Source organism: Mustelus asterias, chromosome 1 (assembly GCF_964213995.1).
Source record: "Mustelus asterias chromosome 1, sMusAst1.hap1.1, whole genome shotgun sequence".
NCBI classification, from domain to species: domain Eukaryota; kingdom Metazoa; phylum Chordata; class Chondrichthyes; order Carcharhiniformes; family Triakidae; genus Mustelus; species Mustelus asterias.
The window spans coordinates 45,461,164-45,484,363 of NC_135801.1; the positions used below are offsets into that span (position 1 = coordinate 45,461,164).

Below are 23,200 nucleotides of genomic sequence, written 5' to 3' on the forward strand. Positions count from 1 at the left end.
AAAAAATTATAAGGGATAGGATTTATAGTTATTTGGAGAGTAATGAATTGATAGGTGATAGTCAGCATGGTTTTGTGGCAGGTAGGTCGTGCCTTACTAACCTTATTGAGTTTTTTGAGAAAGTGACCAAGGAGGTGGATGGGGGCAAGGCAGTGGACGTGGTATATATGGATTTTAGTAAGGCGTTTGATAAGGTTCACCATGGTAGGCTTCTGCAGAAAATGCAGATGTATGGGATTGGGGGTGATCTAGGAAATTGGATCAGGAATTGGCTAGCGGATAGGAAACAGAGGGTGGTGGTTGATAGTAAATATTCATCATGGAGTGCGGTTACAAGTGGTGTACCTCAGGGATCTGTTTTGGGGCCACTGCTGTTTGTAATATTTATTAATGATCTGGATGAGGGTATAGTTGGGTGGATTAGCAAATTTGCTGATGACACCAAAGTCGGTGGTGTGGTAGACAGTGAGGAAGGGTGTCGTAGTTTGCAGGAAGACTTAGACAGGTTGCAAAGTTGGGCCGAGAGGTGGCGGATGGAGTTTAATGCGGAGAAGTGTGAGGTAATTCACTTTGGTAGGAATAACAGATGTGTTGAGTATAGGGCTAACGGGAGGACTTTGAATAGTGTGGAGGAGCAGAGGGATCTAGGTGTATGTGTGCATAGATCCCTGAAAGTTGGGAATCAAGTAGATAAGGTTGTTAAGAAGGCATATGGTGTCTTGGCGTTTATTGGTAGGGGGATTGAATTTAGGAGTCGTAGCGTTATGTTGCAACTGTACACAACTCTGGTGCGGCCGCACTTGGAGTACTGTGTGCAGTTCTGGTCCCCACATTACAGGAAGGATGTGGAGGCTTTGGAGAGGGTGCAGAGGAGGTTTACCAGGATGTTGCCTGGTATGGAGGGGAGATCCTATGAGGAGAGGCTGAGGGATTTGGGATTGTTTTCGCTGGAAAGGCGGCGGCTAAGAGGGGATCTTATTGAAACATATAAGATGATTAGAGGTTTAGATAGGGTGGATAGTGATAGCCTTTTTCCTCTGATGGAGAAATCCAGCACGAGGGGGCATGGCTTTAAATTGAGGGGGGGTAGTTATAGAACCGATGTCAGGGGTAGGTTCTTTACCCAGAGGGTGGTGAGGGATTGGAATGCCCTGCCAGCATCAGTAGTAAATGCGCCTAGTTTGGGGGCGTTTAAGAGATCCGTAGATAGGTTCATGGACGAAAAGAAATTGGTTTAGGTTGGAGGGTCACAGTTTTTTTTTTTTTAACTGGTCGGTGCAACATCGTGGGCCGAAGGGCCTGTTCTGCGCTGTAATGTTCTATGTTCTATGTTCTAACCACTGTGCTACCGTGCCGCCCAATATTATTATTATAGGATAATGCCTGAGTCGAGGGTATGTAGGCGAAAGAAAATGAGCACTTTAGGAGACATTGGAGACTTATTTGGTAGTGTAGACTTAATCATGAATTCAGTGCAGCTGGCTGAAATAAATAGTTATGCTTCCTGGGTAGCCGCAGAGGTCGGAAAAGGGTGACAATATGTGGCATACGGGACTGAGTATGCACTGACTGCCAGAAACCTACAAGGGGAAGGACTTCTGCTGGCCTTGAATGAAGGATCTGTGGATAAAATTAACACCACCAGAGCACAAGCAAAGGGAAGAGCCTGTGATACCGTTACTAGAGATTCAATTGATAGTATCCGGGCTGATATTGAGGACTTGAGATTCGGGACTATCCCGCGGCATTTATTCACCTCCCTATGGGTGGCACGGTAGCAGTGGTTAGCACTGCTGCTTCACAGCTCCAGGGACCTGGGTTCGAATCCCGGCTCGGGTCACTGTCTGTGTGGAGTTTGCACATTCTCCCTGTGTCTGCGTGGGTTTCCTCCGGGTGCTCCGGTTTCCTCCCATAGTCTGAAAGACGTGCGGGTTAGGTTGATTGGCCATGCTAAATTGCCCCTTAGTGTCCCGGAATGCATAGGTTAAAGGGATTAGTGGGTAAATATGTAGGGATATGAGGGTAGGGCCTGGGTGGGATTGTAGTTGGTGCAGACTCGATGGGCCGAACGGCCTCTTTCTGCACTGTAGGATTCTATGATTCTATATAAAGTAAACCTCCTTCACATACACAGGGACAGCCATGAACTGGTGGACACAAGACCAGGCGGCGGGCCAGTAGAGGGAGGTATAAAATTCATTATGGCAGTCCCACGGGAGAATCCATCCAAAGGAACCTTCAGAGACAGTTACAGATTCGAATCACTGGATACGGTGCAGGAGGGCTGGGTTTATCGAACTGGATCCCAGGGGCATATGGCACATCAAGGAGACCTGGCAGACATGAGCACTGCGGAGTGTTGCTCGGAGTCAGCACGTTACATAGTGTGTGCCTGTAGGACCCTTGAAATCTTGTCAAATAACAGCAAGGTACTAATCGATGTTCTACCACCATAGGAAGCTTTTAAAGCCATACAGGTGGGCCCATCTCAATGGTGTTTTATCACACCAGAGACAGAGATCATCTCGGAGGGCCTACTTTGTGGTAGCAGCCACAGCTTCTGCCTACAAGTGACGGACTCTTTAACAGTGGGAGAATTTTACCTCCCAGATAGAATGTCAGGTTACCTATTCAGGGCCTGGTGGGATGATTCCCTGTACATTGATGAAACAGCAGGCAAAATAATCCGACAGGCCACGAATAGAGCAACAGAACTTGCTCAGGAGTGTGTGAAGCACGCTGCGGAACAGACAAGTAAGGGGAGGATCCAGGTGAACCTAGCAATCCAAACCGCTACTCGGGTGGGACTCTCCGGGACACACCATTGGTGGGACATATTTGTTCCAGGGTCAGCAGGGAACCGATTTACAGGCGGTGGGAGGTGATTAGGATGGGGAGGACAGTTGACATAGGCATAATGCTGATATGGGCAACAGTTATGTGTTGTCAGCAACGAAAGGGGAAAGATTCTGACCCCACGCCCACTCCAGTAACATCCCTTCGCACACGGGAGAGGGAAACGATAGCGGCTGATACTTACAGCAGGGTGGTTTAGGATGCTTTCCGTGATCTGGAGGGCGGGCCACTTGAATGATCCGGTACCGTGTCCTCAACAATAACCAGAAGGCAGGAGAACAGCCATGAGAACCAGCAGTAATATCCACAAGGTAGAATTCTAATTGCTATAATAAATACATGAGCACCAAATGATGCTCAATAGTGGCTATCTTGGGTGTGACCAAGAGCCATTGTAGTAGAGCAGAATCCAGTATTGGGGCAAATCCAGGGTGTGCATGAAACAGCAGGAAAAGGAATGACTAAGAAAGGGTTAAAACACAGGGCCCACCGTAACTGCGGGCAGACTGCCAACACAGTTACTTTACAGGTGAGATCATTTCAAGGCCTTGGCGAACAATGCAGGGTCGATACTGATTAGCAAAGCTCCACTGAGTCTAGGGTAGCCATTGTTCCTAGAAACTGGGGAGATGGGACAGTTATCACACCATTGAAACCTATTTATCACACATATCACTTTTGTATCACAAAGCAGACAGACGAGGATAGCCGGACACAACAGATTAACGTGAAATACCCAGGACAATAGACCCAGACATTTGGAATACTGCGCCCAGTTCTGGTCGCCACACTACCAGAAGGACGTGGAGGCTTTAGAGAGAGTGCAGAGGAGGTTTACCAGGATGTTGCCTGGTATGGAAGGGCTTAGTTATGAGGAGAGATTGGGTAAACTGGGGTTGTTCTCACTGGAAAGACGGAGGATGAGGGGTGACCTAATAGAGGTGTATAAAATTATGAACGGCATCGATAGGGTGAACGGTGGGAAGCTTTTTCCCAGGTCGGTGGTGACGTTCACGAGGGGTCATAGAAATCATAGAAATCATAGAAACCCTACAGTGCAGAAGGAGGCCATTCGGCCCATCGAGTCTGCACCGACCACAATCCCACCCAGGCCCTACCCCCACATATTTTACCCGCTAATCCCTCTAACCTACGCATCTCAGGGGCAATTTTAACCTGGCCAATCAACCTAACCTGCACATCTTTGGACTGTGGGAGGAAACCGGAGCACCCGGAGGAAACCCACGCAAACACGAGGAGAATGTGCAAACTCCACACAGACAGTGACCCGAGCCGGGAATTGAACCCGGGACCCTGGAGCTGTGAAGCAGCAGTGCTAACCACTGTGCTACCGTGCCGCCCCATAGGTTCAAGGTAAGGGGGGGGAGGTTTAACACGGATATCAGAAGGACGTATTTTACGCAGAGGGTGGTGGGGGCCTGAAATGCGCTGCCGGGCAAGGTGGTGGAGGCGGACAAACTGGGAACGTTTAAGACTTATCTAGATAGCCACATGAACGGAGTGGGAATGGAGGGATACAAAAAAATGGTCTAGTTTGGACCAGGGAGTGGCGTGGGCTTGGAGGGCCGAAGGGCCTGTTCCTGTGCTGTATTGTTCTTTGTTCTTAATGTGATCAACTATAATCAATTCAAGCTATTCGTATCAATGATAGGGTATTACAGTACTCTGGACCCCAGAGAACAGCAGAAGTACAAAGAACAAAGAAAATTACAGCACAGGAACAGGGCCTTCGGCCGTCCAAGCCTGCACCAACCATGCTGCCCGTCTGAACTAAAACCCCCTACCCTTCCGGGGACCATATCCCTCTATTCCATCCTATTCATGTATTTGTCAAGACGCCACTTAAAACTCACTACCGTATCCGCTTCCACTACCTCCCCCGGCAACGAGTTCCAGGCACCCACTACTCTGTGTAAAAGATCTGCCTCGTACATCTCCTTTAAACGTTGCCCCTCACACCTTAAACCTATGCCCCCTAGTAATTGACTCTTCCACCCTGGGAAAAAGCTTCTGACTATCCACTCTGTCCATACCTCTCATAATCTTGTAGACTACTATCAGGTCTCCCCTCAACCTCCGTCGCTCCAGTGAGAACAAACCAAGTTTCTCCAATCTCTCCTCATAGCTAATGCTCTCCATACCAGGCAACATCCTGGTAAATCTTTTCTGTACTCTCTCCAAAGCCTCCACATCCTTCTGGTAGTGTGGCGACCAGAATTGAACACTATATTCCAAGTGCGGCCTAACTAAGGTTCTATAAAGCTGCAAAAGTAATGTGTACAGCCTTTGTATCTTCAGAATCAGCCTAGATACAGACTGGACTTCACTGGTCCGGGCTGATTCTCCCTCATGCATGTGGAAATAAAACTGTTTTACTGAAGCTTGATGTGGAGATGCCGGCGTTGGACTGGGGTGAACACAGTAAGAGTTTTACTCTCCGAAAGCTAATGGTATTTGCGGTTTTACGCTCCGAAAGCTAATGGTATTTGCGGTTTTACGCTCCGAAAGCTAATGGTATTTGCTACCAAATAAACCTGTTGGACTTTAACCTGGTGTTATTAAAACTCTTACTGAAGCTTGACATGGACTCAAAGACTCCTCGTTTATTCCCTCCTACAATATATCTACTCTTACAAATAATGGCATTATGACAGAGTTTCACATTGCATTTTTACCTTCTGTGATTTTTGATAGGCTGGTTTTATCTTCTCTCTTCACATAGGGGATTATTCAGAATGGGCTCAATACAGCAAGAGTGTATTTGGGCCATAAATATGCACACATTCACATACATATGAGGAAGGAAAGAATACTGTCCTTAGCCAACTGATCGCAACCTTGGCAAGGAGAAAAACATACTGACTTAAATATATGCCAGCTTCATGTTAATTTATTTAACAAGAAAATTATAGAACATAGAACAGTACAGCACAGAACAGGCCCTTCAGCCCACGATGTTGTGCCGAGCTTTATCTGAAACCAAGATCAAGCTATCCCACTCCCGATCATCCTGGTGCGCTCCATGTGCCTATCCAATAACCGCTTAAATGTTCCTAAAGTGTCTGACTCCACTATCACTGCAGGCAGTCCATTCCACACCCCAACCACTCTCTGCGTAAAGAACCTACCTCTGATATCCTTCCTATATCTCCCTCCATGAACCCTATAGTTATGCCCCCTTGTAATAGCTCCATCCACCCGAGGAAATAGTCTTTGAACGTTCACTCTATCTATCCCCTTCATCATTTTATAAACCTCTATTAAGTCTCCCCTCAGCCTCCTCCGCTCCAGAGAGAACAGCCCTAGCTCCCTCAACCTTTCCTCATAAGACCTACCCTCCAAACCAGGCAGCATCCTGGTAAATCTCCTCTGCACTCTTTCCAGCGCTTCCACATCCTTCTTATAGTGAGGTGACTTGGATATAAACTATATCCAAATTATTAAATATAACTGAATATAAATAAACATGTACCTCATGCATTTTTCAGTGCCTCAGCAGTCTTCGCTATAAATTACAAGTGCTGTTGTATGTTCAGTAGATTTCACAAAGTGATTCTGAGCCGTGTATGGTTGAATATTAAGTGTTAACATAAATATATACATATCTACAGGGTATAGAACATAGAACATAAAACAGTAGAGCACAGAACAGGCCCTTCGGCCTGTGCCGAGCTTTATCTGAAACCAAGATCAAGCTATCCCACTCCCTATCATCCTGGTGTGCTCTATGTGCCTATCCAATGTGCCTATCCACATCATGCCTATCCAATATAGCCCAAGGTATGAGCTAACTTCATGTTTGCTTCTAACCAAGTCTCTTCCCAATCCATAATGGACCCTAGTCTCAAGTCACATCACATTATGGGTGGTACTATTTCCAGTCCACATTAACCCTTGCTGTTCCAGATACCCTTATACTACAAATGCATCCATCAGTTAAACAAATGGCATCCATAATTGCCCTCTACGTATCTTAGTCTAGCTCAAATTGATAAAAATAAATTGTTGCGGATGCTGGAATCTTAAATTAGAACAGAAAATGCTGGGAAAATCTCAGCAAGTCTGACAACATCTGTGGAGAGAGAATAGAGCTAACGTTTCGAGTCTGGATGACTGTTCATCAGAGCTCAAACTGAGGGGTTATGGTATTACCGAGACCCGCGTATATGGAACGGCAAATTGTACAGCAATGTATACTGATCTTTTACTGAGATCGGAACTCAAACATCTCTGAAACATATTTAACTGCACCACCTCGTGTCTAAACACGGTGCGACTATGTAAAACATAGGCTGCACTTCAACTCAGTCTAGAATAATCTGGGTTCATTTTTGTTCGTATGCCATCACTTACTTGATATCTTCCCACACCAGAGGTCCATAATTGCGTTGGATTAATAATTCCAGAGCGTGATTTACGAAACCATACTGTCAATAAAATAAAGAATTGTAATATTTGTGACGTTTACATAAAAAATTACACAAAAAATTCAACAGCATTGATAAAACGGTGTAGTATAGCACCAACTATACTGTTACTAGGGAAGCCATGGAGCATGAACGGCCTTCTCCAGGGTCAGCCGATAAACCAACATTATGTTTCAAACACAGATCCAAATCCAAATTGTTCTTGGTTTTTTATCAGCTCCATTTTTTTTGCATCGCTGTCACTTAATTCAATATACTTGACATCCTCTTCCAACGGACCGACCTTATTATCACAGGGGGAGAAAGACCTAAAATAAATAAATTTGATTCTAGAAAAATTTCAAATAAAGACAAAAAAACTCTTCTAATCCAGCGTTTGAATACAGCTTGTTTTTAATCTATTGTAATAAAACTGATAACACGAACCAATAAAAAATCAACATAAATATACATGCTTTTACTGTTGACGAGTGTACATTCACTCACCATATTGATATTAGCAATCGTTCCTTTTCTTCTCAACGTCTCTCGCTGAAACAGACGATCCGTCACTGAGTCTCGGGGCCGCCAGGTCAGTTCTGATTGTCAGGCAGCGCCGTCACTCAGACACAGGCATGCTGCCTAATTGGGATAGTCTAAAAAGCAGGAGCCAATCAGCATCGCAGGGAGTGGGAGAACATTCCTCTGAAGTAAAAATCGCTCCATGGAGGGTACAGGCAGCAGAGATCGTTCACAATTTGCGTACAGCAAATTAAAATCACGAAAGATCAAGTACAACAAAAAGGGCAATTAAATGTCATGAAAGAGTATGTACAGCCGAGTCCTTACAAAACAACCCTACTCATAAATATATATGATAAATAGTTTATATAAAGTGTACCATATTTTATACAATGTGCAATGTTTAGGAACATATTTAAAGTAAAATCTAAAAATGTACTGCGTTATTGTCATTAAAGTAACATTTATAGCGGCTAAAGTGTTCTCTACACTAATGCATTTGAAATTAATAACATATTAGAGATGTAATAGAATTTACAGAGTAAATATCGAAATACACAGCATGAAAAAAGTAATTGTATTAATGATATGACTGTAATGCAATCAATTATAAACAATTAATATTCAAGTTATGTGTATGTACCTTAAAATGTTCCACAGTAAAAACTCCAGATATACAGTGAACAACTACATTATCTAATGGGGCTTCAAATGAAATCAGCAATACACCTGCGCGCATTGCAATTGCTATGATGCAGTGCATCACGATGTGCTTGCAACAGTTAAGGCAAATGTATCAACCTTTAAAGCGTATTGTATTCATTTGTAAATGCGCTCCAAATTTACGAAAACAAAACTAAGCTTCATGCATTTTTCAATCCGATTATTTCATGATTTGATATATATGAAACACATTAAAATGAAAACGCACGCTAAGGTGGTTTGTTACACCCTATAAGCACGTTTTACAGCAGGAATTTTATCCCAGACCCATGTGTATTCCTGGGAAGAGTATTCCTGGGAAAACAATTCTGGGGCATAACTTACAAGATATATAAGTCCGCCTGATGCACTGCAATCTAGTTGTTATTTCAAATAGTAAATTATTAAATTGAAGGTAATCAGACAGTGAGTTCTTCAAGAAGGGTGCAGGAAATTTCAATGAAACTGTTGACAACTTTAGGAGTCATGATGAACTTCAAATTCTCGAAGAGATACACTTGACCAACAAATTAAACGAAGGATCATAGAAATAGAATCATAGAAACCCTACAGTGCAGAAAGAGGCCATTTGGCCCATCGAACCTGCACGGACCACAATCCCACCCAGGCCCTACCCCATATCCCTACATATTTACCCACTAATCTATACATCTCAGGACACTAAGGGGCAATTTTAGCATGGCCAATCAACCTAACCTGCACATCTTTGGGAGGAAACCGGAGCACCCGGAGGAAACCCACGCAGACACAAGGAGAATGTGCAAACTCCACACAGACAGTGACCCAAGCCAGGAATCGAACCCAGGTCCCTTGGAACTGTGAAGCAGCAGTGCTAACCACCGTGCTACCGTGCCACCCATGTTTTCTTCATGTTTTAAAGATACCAGGTATGAGAGCGCTGGTATACTCTGCCAAGTTGCGTGTGTATATCTCGGCGCAAGGACAACAGAACATAAACCACTTTAAATTTAAAAAAATTCCTGCATCAACTTCGCAGGTTTCAGAAATGACGATGCATTCTATTCATAAAACGGAAATTTTTGCGAAATAATTATCCAAATATAGCATCTGCCAACTATCTGCCAACCAGATACTAGTAATTAACAGAGTCTCGCAGCATAGTGAGATACATGCATATGTCTTTCATCAGAGTTTGTCCTTTGTCTCCTTCCACCCCCGCCCCCCCAACTCTTTTTGATTCTGCCGCTTTCCTGCATCCTATGAAATGGCACAGCGGTATTTAAAAAATAATACATCTCTATGTGTATGGCTTTGGTTCCAAACAATCTGAGAATATCTGGGACATCCTGGAGGCCTAAATTATGGAATAAATAAAGAATAATTACAAATCTGCAGAGAAGGTTTTAATTGTTCTCAGTGATTCTACTTAGAAATTGATTCACTTTTAGAACATAGAACATAGAACAGTACAGCACAGAACAGGCCCTTCGGCCCACGATGTTGTGCCGAGCTTTATCTGAAACCAAGATCAAGCTATCCCACTCCCTATCATCCTGGTGTGCTCCATGTGCCTATGCAATAACCGCTTAAATGTTCCTAAAGTGTCTGTCTCCACTATCACTGCAGGCAGTCCATTCCACACCCCAACCACTCTCTGCGTAAAGAACCTACCTCTGATATCCTTCCTATATCTCCCACCACAAACCCTATAGTTATGCCCCCTTGTAATAGCTCCATTCACCCGAGGAAATAGTCTTTGAACGTTCACTCTATCTATCCCCTTCATCATTTTATAAACCTCTATTAAGTCTCCCCTCAGCCTCCTCCGCTCCAGAGAGAACAGCCCTAGCTCCCTCAACCTTTCCTCATAAGACCTACCCTCCAAACCAGGCAGCATCCTGGTAAATCTCCTCTGCACTCTTTCCAGCACTTCCACATCCTTCTTATAGTGAGGTGACCAGAACTGCACACAATATTCCAAATGTGGTCTCACCAAGGTCCTGTACAGTTGCAGCATAACCCCACGGCTCTTAAACTCCAACCCCCTGTTAATAAAAGCTAACACACTATAGGCCTTCTTCACAGCTCTATCCACTTGAGTGGCAACCTTTAGAGATCTGTGGATATGGACCCCAAGATCTCTCTGTTCCTCCAGTCTTCAGAACCCTACCTTTGACCCTGTAATCCACATTTAAATTAGTCCTACCAAAATGAATCACCTCACATTTATCAGGGTTAAACTCCATTTGCCATTTTTCAGCCCAGCTTTGCATCCTATCTATGTCTCTTTGCAGCCTTCAACAGCCCTCCACCTCATCCACTACTCCACCAATCTTGGTGTCATCAGCAAATTTACTGATCCACCCTTCAGCCCCCTCCTCTAAGTCATTAATAAAAATCACAAAGAGCAGAGGACCAAGCACTGATCCCTGTGGCACTCCGCTAGCAACCTGCCTCCAATCCGAAAATTTTCCATCCACCACCACTTTCTGTCTTCGAACAGACAGCCAGTTACCTATCCAATCGGCCAACACCTATCCCTCTATCCCACACCTCCTCACTTTCATCATAAGCGGACCATGGGGGACCTTATCAAACGCCTTACTAAAATCCATGTATATGACATCAACTGGCCCTACCTTCATCAACACACTTAGTTACCTCCTCAAAAAATTCAATCAAATTTGTGAGGCACGACTTGCCCTTCACGAATCCGTGCTGACTATCCCGGATTAATCCGCATCTTTCTAAATGGTCGTAAATCTCTTCCCTAAGGACCTTTTCCATCAATTTACCAACCACCGAAGTAAGACTAACCGGTCTATAATTACCAGGGTCATTTCTATTCCCTTTCTTAAACAAAGGAACAACATTCGCCATTCTCCAGTCCTCTGGCACCACCCCTGTGGACAGTGAGGACCCAAAGATCAAAGCCAAAGGCTCTGCAATCTCATCCCTTGCCTCCCAAAGAATCCTAGGATATATTTCATCAGACCCAGGGGACTTATCGACCTTCAGTTTATTCAAAACTGCCAGGACATCCTCCCTCCGAACATTTATTTCCTCCAGCCTATTAGCCTGTAACACCTTCTCTTCCTCAAAAACATGGCCCTTCTCCTTGGTGAACACTGAAGAAAAGTATTCATTCATCACCTCGCCTATCTCTACTGACTCCATACACAAGTTCCCACTACTGTCCTTGACCGGCCCTAACCTCATCCTGGTCATTCTTTTATTCCTCACATAAGAGTAAAAAGCCTTGGGGTTTTCCTTGATCCGACCCGCCAAGGACTTCTCATGTCCCCTCCTCGCTCTCCTAAGCCCCTTTTTCAGCTCGTTCCTTGCTAACTTGTAACCCTCAATCGACCCATCTGAACCTTGTTTCCTCATCCCTACATAAGCTTCCCTCTTCCTTTTCACAAGACATTCCACCTCTTTCGTGAACCATGGTTCCCTCACTCGGCCATTTCCTCCCTGCCTGACAGGGACATACCTATCAAGGACACCCAGTATTTGTTCCTTGAAAAAGTTCCACTTTTCATTAGTGCCTTTCCCTGACAGTTTCTGTTCCCAACTTATGCCCCCTAATTCTTGCCTAATCGCATCATAATTACCTCTCCCCCAATTGTAAACCTTGCCCTGCCGTACGGCCCTATCCCTCTCCATTGCAATAACAAAAGACACCGAATTGTGGTCACTATCTCCAAAGTGCTCTCCCATAACCAAATCTAACACTTGGCCCGGTTCTTTTCCCAGTACCAAATCCAATGTGGCCTCACCTCTTGTCGGCCTATCCACATATTGTGTCAGGAAACCCTCCTGCAATTGCTTCCTCCACATCTCTATTACTATTTGGGGCCTATAGTAAACTCCTAACAACGTGACCGCTCCTTTCCTATTTCTAACCTCAGCCCATATTACCTCAGTAGGCAGATCCCCCTCGAAGTGCCTTTCTGCAGCCGTTAAACTATCCTTGATTAACAATGCTACTCCTCCACCTCTTTTACCAGCTTCCCTACACTTACTGAAACATCTATACCCCGGAACGTCCAACAACCATTCCTGTCCCTGTCCTTGTCCTTGTTTTAAATGTATAATTGCAAACATTTCAGATTAAGGTATCTTAATGTTCTCATTCATCATCCCAAATAGTTGAAGAATCACAATTTGAGAGTTTTTAAATAAAATCTTAAGCTGGAATGCTTAAATGCATCACCCCCTTCAAGTCAATAATGTGCTGTTATGAAAAGCTTAGCTTCCCATGGAGCCTCAAAAAGCTGAAAGAACAAGGAGCAAGCAGAAATTGGGAGAAAAGTTATAATGTTTGATCCAAAGGGTAGGTTTTGAGGTGCTCTTTGGAGCTTGGGCGACATGTAAGAACATTGTATAATAAAATAATTCCAGAGATTGGTGGATACGCGGTGCCAGGGACCACAGGTTCGATTCCAGGCTTGGGTGACTGTCTTTGTGGAGTTTGCACATTCGCCCTGTGTCTGAATGGGTTTCCTCCAGGTGCTCTGGTTTCCTCCCACAGTCCAAAGATGTGCAGCTTGGGGATGGCCTAGTAGTATTATTGCTAGACTTTTAATCCAGAAACTCAACTATTGATCTGGGACCCAGGTTCGAATCCCGCCATGGCAGATGGTGGAATTTGAATTCAGTTAAAAAATATTTGGCATTTAAAGTCTAATGATGACCATGTTGTTTGTCGGAAAAACCCATCTGGTTGACTAATGTCCTTTAGGGAAGGAAATCTGCCATCTTTACCCAGTCTGGCCTATATGTGACTCCAGGGCCACTGCAATGTGATTGATTCTCAACTGCCCTCCAAGGGCAACTAGGGATGGACAATAAATGCTGGCCAGCCAGTGATGTCCATGTCCTACGAGCTAATGAAAAAAAGGTTAGTTGGATTGGCCATGCTAAATTGCCTCTTAGTGCCAGGGGGACTAGCAGGGTAAATACATGTGTTAAATTCATTTTTGGGAGACTCTTACATTCTTGATACAAAGGCAAACCCAACTGTTGTCCGATTCAAAAGTTCTTTATTTGTCTTACATATGCAAGCTGTCAAACCTTTGCTACGTAACTTCCACTCAGTGCTGGGAGTCAGTTAGCAAAAGAGCCCCGACGCAGGGACACTCCCCCTTTTTATACCATTCGTGTGTTTACGACATTCTTCATTAATGCATATTTCGGGGCGTGATTAACACTGCCGCCAACTAGCTAATTAGGTCCCCTAGCAACACTTAGCTACAATTAACTTCCAATCACATTCCTTCAAAAACAACCGTTAACTAAGCCCATGACTCATTGTTTTGGTTCCTCTTTTTCTTAAGCTAAGCAGACCTCAAAGTCTGTTTTTTTGTCTGTCCTGGAGTTTTTTATACACTTGTTAACCACAAGATGAGTGCTGATCGCAGTTGGTCCTGCAGTCACGTACGCATTAGTCTTGCAGTTAGTTTCTGCACGTATTATTTCATATTCGGTGATTATAGCACAAGTACAACAGAAGCTATGTAGAAGGAGGTAAGCGAGGCCTAAAGTGTGGCAAGCTGAATGTCAAATTAGCTTATCGTGGAAGAAGGTGCTATTAGCTGCACCCTGCAAGCTCTTGTTATCTGTTTATGCTTTTTTGCACTCTGAGCTGCTGAGTTGGCCATCTCCATAGACCATTGGCAATGTGGCTAACCACAAGAAAGCTTTGCTCCAGCCAGGCCAGTCTCATCCTATCACAGAGGCCCCAAGCTTGTCATTCCGACATCAACTCATAGGAGAAGAGAATACAAAGAACAAAGAACAATACAGCACAGGAACAGGCCCTTCGGACCTCCAAGCCCGCGCCGCTCCCTGGTCCAAACTAGACCATTCTTTTGTATCCCTCCATTCCCATTCTGTTCATGTGGCTATCTAGATAAGTCTTAAACATTCCCAGTGTGCCCGCCTCCACCACCTTGCCTGGCAGCGCATTCCAGGCCCCCACCACCCTCTGTGTAAAATATGTCCTTCTGATATCTGTGTTAAACCTCCCCCCCTTCACCTTGAACCTATGACCCCTCGTGAACGTCACCACCGACCTGGGAAAAAGCTTCCCACCGTTCACCCTATCGATGCCTTTCATAATTTTATACACCTCTATTAGGTCTCCCCTCATCCTCCGTCTTTCCAGTGAGAACAACCCCAGTTTACCCAATCTCTCCTCATAACTAAGCCCCACCATACCAGGTAACATCCTGGTAAACCTCCTTTGTCCTCCACCTGTGACGTCACCTTCAAGCATCTGTGGACTTGCACACCCAGGTCCCTCTGCGTATCTACACCCTTTATGGTTCTGCCATTTATCGTATAGCTCCCCCCTACATTAGCTCTACCAAAATGCATCACTTCGCATTTATCTGGATTGAACTCCATCTGCCATTTCTTTGCCCAAATTTCCAGCCTATCTATATCCATCTGTAGCCTCTGACAATGTTCCTCACTATCTGCAAGTCCAACCAATTTCGTGTCGTCTGCAGACTTACTGATCACCCCAGTTACACCTTCTTCCAGATCGTTTATATAAATCACAAACAGCAGAGGTCCCAGTACAGAGCCCTGCGGAACACCATTCGTCATGATGTGAGATGCCGGCGTTGGACTGGGGTGAACACGGTAAGAAGTCTCACAACACCAGGTTAAAATCCAACAGGTTTATTTGGTTGCAAATACCATAAGCTTTCGGAGCACTGTTCCTTCGTCAGATGGAGTGGAAATGTGCTCTCAAACAGTGCAAACAGACAAAATCAAGTTGCAGAATACTGATTTGAATGCGAATCCTACAACCAGCCAGGTCTTAAAGGTACAGACAATGTGGGTGGAGGGAACATTAAACACAGGTTAAAGAAATGTGTATTGTCTCCAGACAGAACAGCTAGTGAGATTCTACAAGCCCAGGAGGCAAGCTGTGGGGGTTACTGATAATGTGACATAAATCCAACATCCCGGTTTAGGCCGTCCTCATGTGTGCGGAACTTGGCTATCAGTTTCTGCTCTGCGACTCTGCGCTGTCGTGTGTCGTGAAGGCCCCCTTGGAGAACGCTTACCTGAAGATCCAAGGCTGAATGCCCGTGACTGCTGAAGTGCTCCCCCACAGGAAGAGAACAGTCTTGCCTGGTGGTTGTCGAACGGTGTTCATCCGTTGTCGTAGTGTCTGCATGGTTTCCCCAATGTACCATGCCTCGGGACATCCTTTCCTGCAGCGTATCAGGTAGACAATGCTGGCCGAGTTGCAAGAGTAGGTACTGTGTACCTGGTAGATGGTGTTCTCACGTGAGATGATGGCATCCGTGTCGATGATCCGGCACGTCTTGCAGAGGTTGCTGTGGCAGGGTTGTGTGGTATCGTGGTCACTGTTCTCCTGAAGGCTGGGTAGTTTGCTGCGGACAATGGTCTGTTTGAGGTTGCGTGGTTGTTTGAAGGCAAGAAGTGGGGGTGTGGGATGGCCTTGGCGAGATGTTCGTCTTCATCAATGACATGTTGAAGGCTCCGGAGGAGATGCTGTAGCTTCTCCGCTCCGGGGAAGTACTGGACGACGAAGGGTACTCTGTCCACTGTGTCCCGTGTTTGTCTTCTGAGGAGGTCGGTGCGGTTTTTCGCTGTGGCGCGTCGGAACTGTTGATCGATGAGTCGAGCGCCATACCATGCAGACACTACGACAACGGATGAATGAACACCGCTCGACAATCACCAGGCAAAACTGTTCTCTTCCTGTGGGGGAGCACTTCAGCAGTCACGGGCATTCAGCCTTGGATCTTCAGGTAAGCGTTCTCCAAGGCGGCCTTCACGACACACGACAGCGCAGAGTCGCTGAGCAGAAACTGATAGCCAAGTTCCGCACACATGAGGACGGCCTAAACCAGGATGTTGGATTTATGTCACATTATCAGTAACCCCCACAGCTAGCCTCCTGGACTTGTAGAATCTCACTAGCTGTTCTGTCTGGAGACAATACACATTTCTTTAACCTGTGTTTAATGTTCCCTCCACCCACATTGTCTGTACCTTTAAGACCTGGCTGGCTGCAGGATTCGCATTCTAATCAGTATTCTGCAACTTGATTTTGTCTGTTTGCACTGTTTGAGAGCACATTTCCACTCCATCTGACGAAGGAACAGTGCTCCGAAAGCTTATGGTATTTGCTACCAAATAAACCTGTTGGACTTTAACCTGGTGTTGTGAGACTTCTCACCGTGAACACCACTAGTCACAGGCCTCCAGCTGGAAATAGACCCTTCCACTACTACCCTCTGTCTTCTGTGACCAAGCCAGTTCTCCACCCATCTAGCCACCTCCCCCTTTATCCCATGAGATCCAATCTTTTGCACCAACCTACCATGAGGGACTTTGTCAAACGCTTTACTAAAGTCCATATCGACAACATCCACGGCCCTTCCCTCGTCAATCATTCTAGTCACTTCTTCAAAAAACTCCACCAGGTTAGTGAGGCATGACCTCCCTCTCACAAAACCATGCTGACTATCGTTAATGAGTTTATTCCTTTCTAAATGCGCATACATCCTATCTCTAAGAATCCTCTCCAACAACTTTCCTACCACGGACGTCAAGCTCACCGGCCTATAATTACCCGGGTTATCCTTCCTACCCTTCTTAAATAGCGGGACCACATTAGCTATCCTCCAATCCTCTGGGACCTCACCTGTGTCCAGTGACGAGACAAAGATTTGTGTCAGAGGCCCAGCGATTTCATCCCTCGTCTCCCTGAGCAGCCTTGGATAGATTCCATCAGGCCCTGGGGATTTGTCAGTCTTTATATTCTCTAAAAAACCTAACACTTCCTCCCTTGTAATGGAGATTTTCTCTAATGGTTCAACACTCCCCTCTGAGACACTCCCAGTCAACACATCTCTCTCCTTTGTGAATACCGACGCAATGTATTCATTTAGGATCTCCCCTACTTCTTTGGGCTCTAAGAATGCAGTTAACCACACTCAACCGCATTTTTCAAGCCAAGAATAATCATGCTTACTTCATACTATGTTGCAAAGCCAGCTAAGCCTGCAAATTTTGCAAGACCCTCGGAGTTTTCCTGCGATATTAACCCTTTAATATCTCACATGGAGATAGGTGGAATTGTTACCAGTGCAGGCTTGATGGGCTGAATGGCCTCCTTCTGTATTGTAGGCATTCTATGATTCTATTCTATGATTCTAGTGTTCTGATGGGTCTGACACTTGACAAGAGAGGAAGGATACGTTATGGAGTCAAAATGAAAGAGAAGAGTATTTCTCAAAACTGTGGATTTATAACTTTGCATTTGTTTCCAGTCAAAAGATGCGTTAATAGCATAAAGGTCAGGCATTGGGCTTGAGAACATTTACAGAGGTCTCAAAGCCTCTTTCAAAGAGTTCAGTTACATTCAAGGATGACTAAGCATTAATGCACAAAATTGCACAATACTTGCATGCCTCATCATGTACTTTATGTGCATTTTTAAAAATTAGCTTCCTAAATTAATTGTTCACATAAAGGCCTAAAAAGCAGATGTAATAATAATGGTTACCAAATACCATAATTTAAATGTTGATTATTTGGAATTGAAAAACTACAGAAACTCTGGAAGTCATTTTTATTTTTTCTTGTCCATTTTCCTCCAAAAAGTAGGCAATATGATATCATTTATACTTTTTTTAAGGTGGTTTGATCCATGGAGCATCACATGTATATGTAAGACTATGAAGCATGATACGTCATTGGATATTGTGCAGATTTGCAAAATGAGCACCTGGCATTTCATATGTTGAATTCAAGTAACAAAATAAATTTTGAACTTTGTCAATATCCTTCTATATTAAGTTGTTGAATGTCAACCAAAGTACAGCTCATCAGCAAGATAAAAACAAATTACTGTGGATGCTGGAATCCAAACAACAATAAAAATTGTTCGAAAATCTTAGCAAATCAGACAGTGACTGTAATATTACTGGTATGCCCACCCGAGGCTTGTAAGTTCCTGCCCAAGGCCGACAGAGAATGCCGTTCCGGGGCGGGCATGCCGGTAAAAGTCCGGTGAGTGTCTGTGGAGAGAGGATAGGGCTAACCTGGACTGAAATGAGCTCTGATGAAAGATCACCCAAACTTAGAACATTAGCTCTATTCTTTATCCACAAATGCTGTCAGACCTGCTGAGATTTTCCAGCATTTTCTGTTGCTGCGTGATATAATTATCAGTAACTTTTTTATTTACTCATGGGATGTGAGCTTCATTGGGAAGGCATAATTTTCCTTGAGCAAGTAGTGGTGGGCTGCTTCTTTGAACTACTCACTGTGGTGATAGTGAGTTTCTAGATTTGGACCTGATGACAGTGAAGGAGCAGCTACGAATTTCAAAGTCTGGATGGAGTGTGTCTTAGAAAGGTGTTTTTCACTTACACACACTGCTCTTGTTCTTCTAGGTGGTAGAGGTCATGACTTTGGATGGTGCTGTTAAAGGAGCCTTGGTGAGTTGATGCAGTGCATCTTAGATGGTACACACTGCTAGCACTCCAGTTGGATTGACAAGAGTAAATGTTTTAAAGTGTTGGAAGGAATCAAACTGGCTGCTTTGTCCTGGATAATGGAGTGGCATTCACCCAGGTAAGTAAAAAGTATTCTATCACATTCCTGACTTGTGCCTTCTAGCTGGTGGGTAGGCTTTGGAGAGTCAGGTGATTAGTTACTGTTGCAGAATTCCCATTCTTTGACCTGCTGTTATAGCTACAGTATTTAAATGGCTGGTCAGTTCAGCTTCTTTTTAAAGGTGATTCCCCAGGATATTGAAGTTTAGGGATTCAGCAATGTCAAAGAGAGATAGTTAGATTCTCTTTTGCTGGACATGGTTACTGCCCAGTGCTTATGTGAGATGAATATTACTTAAGCCACTTATTAGTCCAACTCTGAATGGTGTTTAGGGCACCTTTGAACTTATATTGAAGAAAAAGTTATTGAAACAGCTGAAAATGGTTGGACCTCAGATGGACACTGAGAAACTCCTGCAGTGATGTCAAACAACTACTGCTTTCTTTGTGCAAGGTAAGGATCGAATCAGTGTAGAGATTCTGCCCTGATTCCCATTGACTTTAATTTTACTCAGACTCTTTGGCCACTTTTAAGTGCTGGGCAGATCTGAAACTGGGAGTGCTTCAGATCTGTTTTCAGGCCCCCCTCCCATATGCACTCTGCCTGCAAAAATGTCAGCAAGCCTGTTGCTCGCTGCAAAAGCCTGTGGGCGGGGCTTAACGCACCTGAAACCATGCAGAGGGAGGTAGTGCGGATGTACAGGCCTCTGATGCTGCACATGCACATTAGCAGTAGTAGGGGTCTGACAGAAAAGAGAGAGCTGTCAGGCCCCTGCTAATGCAGGCTGCCAGAAGCAGTCCCCCCCCCCCCCTCCCCCCGCAATCACGGGGGCCTGCAGCCTGAGATATAACCCCCACTGAACCCCCCCTGCCACCCAGACTGATCGTGGACCACCCCTGCCCCCACCCATCGCAGACCCGCCGCCCTGCCCCCACCGATCGTGGACCCGCTGTCCTCCCCCCACCAATCGCTGCAGAGTGGCAGCGGGCCTCCACCCCTCTCCCTCCCTGCAGAGTAACAGCGGATCCCTTCTCCCTGCCTATCCCCCATTGATCCCTGCAGAGTGACAGCAGGCGCCTTCCCCACATTAGCCCCTCCTATTAGCCCCACCCCCATTAGCGCCTCACCACTGGCCCCACCCGCATTGGTCCATCCTCACTGGCCCCCGGTGGGCATTGCCCAGGTGCCAGACTGGCATTGCCCAGGTGCCAGGGTGGCACTGCCAGTCTGGCACTGCCCACCCCTTGCCCTCGGCCTTTCTGGGGGGGGGGCCTCAATGGCCTCCGGTTGCACCGGCGAGGCAAAGTCGACTGCTCCCCGGTTCATGGGGAGCATGTCTATTCCTCCCCGGCGCGGACCTTTCCTGGCGAGGTCATAAGGCGGGGGGGTGGGGGGGTGGGGGGGGGGTGCGTGGAGGGGGGAACGGGTCTGGACGATTGAGTGCCTGGCTTGCTCAGCAGATGTAAAACAGTATTATAATACATTTCCATTATTAACCTACCTCCCGCCCATTTTTGGCACAAGGCTGACCGCAACAGTGCTGTGGCGCCTGTAAAATGGGCACTCGTAAAATGGCGCCGGTCGTGAAAACTACCATGTTGCACCCATTCCGATGGTAAAATTGCCCCCTTTGATGCCACAAATGTTGCCTTGATGTCAAGGACAGTCACTTGACCTCTTGAATTTAGCTCTTTGTCCATGTTTGGATAAAGGATGAAATGAGGTCTGGAGCTGAATGGCCCCTGTGGAAAAACTGAATATCAGTGTGTAGAGTATTGTTGAGTATAGTGCTTGATAGTCTTACCAGTAACATCTTCATCGCTTTGTTGGGGATTTAGAGTAGACTGATGGGATGGTAATTGGCCAGATTGTATTTGCCCTGCTTTTTGTGAACAGGACATACCTGGGTAGTTCTGTACTTTATCAGATAGATGCCAACTTTGTAGATGTTCTGGAAGAGCTTGACTAGGGGTGCAGCTAGTTCTGGAGCACAAACCAACAGGGATATTTCAGGGCCCAAAGTCTTTTCTGTGCCCAATGCTTTCAACTATTTCTTGACATCACTTGGAATGCAGTGAATCAGCTGAAGAATGGCATCTGTGATGGTGGATACCTCAGAGGAGGCCATGATAGATTACCCACTCAGCATTTCTGGCTGAAGGTGGTTGCAGGAGCTTGCACTGACATACTTGGCTCTGACATTATTAAAAATGGGGATGTTTGTGGAGCCTCTCGTTAGTTGTTTAATTGTCCACCAGCATTCACAACAGGATTGTGGCAAGACTGCATAGCTTTGAACTGATCCATTGGTTGCGAAATCAGTTAGTCACTCTTTCCTGACAGGAAACCACTGTGTGACCACCTCGTCATAGAAACAGGGTAGAGAAAGGATGGGAAAGAGGAAACTGGGAGATTGATTGCAGAATCTGGGAGATTGGTTGCAACTTCATTAAGCATGACTATTTATTGTGTTTCTTTTATTAATTTGTGAGATATGGGTATCGCTGGATGGCCAGCATTTATTACCCATCCCTAGTTGCCCTTGGTGGGCAGTTAAGAGTGAACGATATTGCTGAGGTTCTGGAGTCACATGTAAGCCAAGCCAAGTAAGGATGGAAGATTTTCCTTCCTTAGGACATTAATGAACCAGATGGGTTTTTCTGACAATCGACAATGGTTCCACGGTCAGCAGTAGATTCTTAATTCCAGATATATTTTATTGAATTCAAATTCCACCATCTGCCTTGGCGGGATTCGAACCCAAACATTAGCTGAATAATAGTCTAGTGATTATACCACTAGGCTATTGCCTCCCTGATAGATGTTGATAGATCAGTCTGTGTGACAGCTCTCCCAATGTTGGTACAAAGGTTGAGAATTTGCTGAACTCTGCAATGCTAACTGGGCAGGGTGTGTATTTGTAATTTTGTGTGGTTCAACAGCTTTACCTTTACTTTTCCTGAGTGGTATGATACAAGTGAATAACCTGCTAGGCTATTTCTGAGTGTGACAACGAGTAATCCACATTGCTGGGAGTCTGGAAGTAAGTGTGGCCAGACCAAGTCATGAACCAGCGAGGCTTTAATGACAATCCAGTAATTTTATAATCATGATTACTAATTAACTGATTAGTATTCAACTTAATTTCCTCCAGCTACCCTTTTACGATATGAGAAGAAAGTGCTGATTGGTTGGCAAGTAGACTCTGATTGGAAGTAGACTCTCCATGGCAACACCTAATCAGAGTCTATTTGCCACAAAGTCTACTTGCCAACCAATCAGCACTTTCTTCTCCTACAGTATAAATTGTTATTGGTATTTTTATACATATTTAGTGTAAGCTGAAAATATTTTTATTATACTGTCACTATATTGTGAGTACCAATATAAGTCAGTGGAGTTCAAAATATAAAATCAGTTTTGATGATCAATATATTTTTCCTGTATCACAGTATTAGATGGATGAATAACACCAACCCTCAGACAACATGACTTGATTTGATTTATTATTGTCACATCTATTTGGATACAGTGAAAAGTATTGTTTTTCGTGTGCTATACAGACAAAACATACTGTTCATAGAGTTTATAGGGGAGCAGGAAAGGAAAGGGTGCAGAACATAGTGAATAGTGATAAGTAGGGTTTAGAGAAAAATCAGCTTATATATATTTCCTCCAGTCATAAAAATAACCATTTAACACAACTGTCCTCAAGCCAACTTTTATACAATTGGACAATGACCCTCTTATTACATGAGCCTCAATTTTGTTAGCCAGGCTTTTATGTGTACCATAGATCATGATGAAGCCTCAAAAGTCATTCCAAAAATGATGATCGCTGTATATGCAAGTACAAAATGTGATCTGTTGGAGTAGGTGGGTGGTATTTTGAAGTTTGAAAAAATACACCAGCAATTCAAATTGAATCAAGGTCTTATTGTCTGAATTAATTCTGAAAAGATATGTTTAACCACAATCACAATATTTAAAAAACCATCAGATTCATTGTCTTTAGCATCCAACATGAACAGTTCATCACATTCATTCTGAGTCACTTTGACTACGGCATGAACCTAAAGATCCCACTCTGGATCAGA

The 23,200-nt window shown here is 44.7% G+C and overlaps 1 protein-coding gene across 1 annotated transcript in view; it reads right to left on the bottom strand.

Moving 5' to 3' along the window:
• The window catches only part of gucy1b1 (guanylate cyclase 1 soluble subunit beta 1), a 213,927-nt gene extending 206,068 nt beyond the window's left edge, over positions 1–7,859 (bottom strand). The window contains exons 1-2 of the mRNA XM_078212040.1: positions 7,791–7,859; positions 7,231–7,304 (exon numbers count right to left, since the gene is read on the bottom strand). Of these exons, the coding sequence (XP_078068166.1) occupies positions 7,231–7,304; positions 7,791–7,793 (77 nt within the window). The 5' untranslated portion in view covers positions 7,794–7,859. The remainder of the gene's footprint in view (positions 1–7,230; positions 7,305–7,790) is intronic.
• Between the last annotated feature and the right edge of the window lie 15,341 nt (positions 7,860–23,200).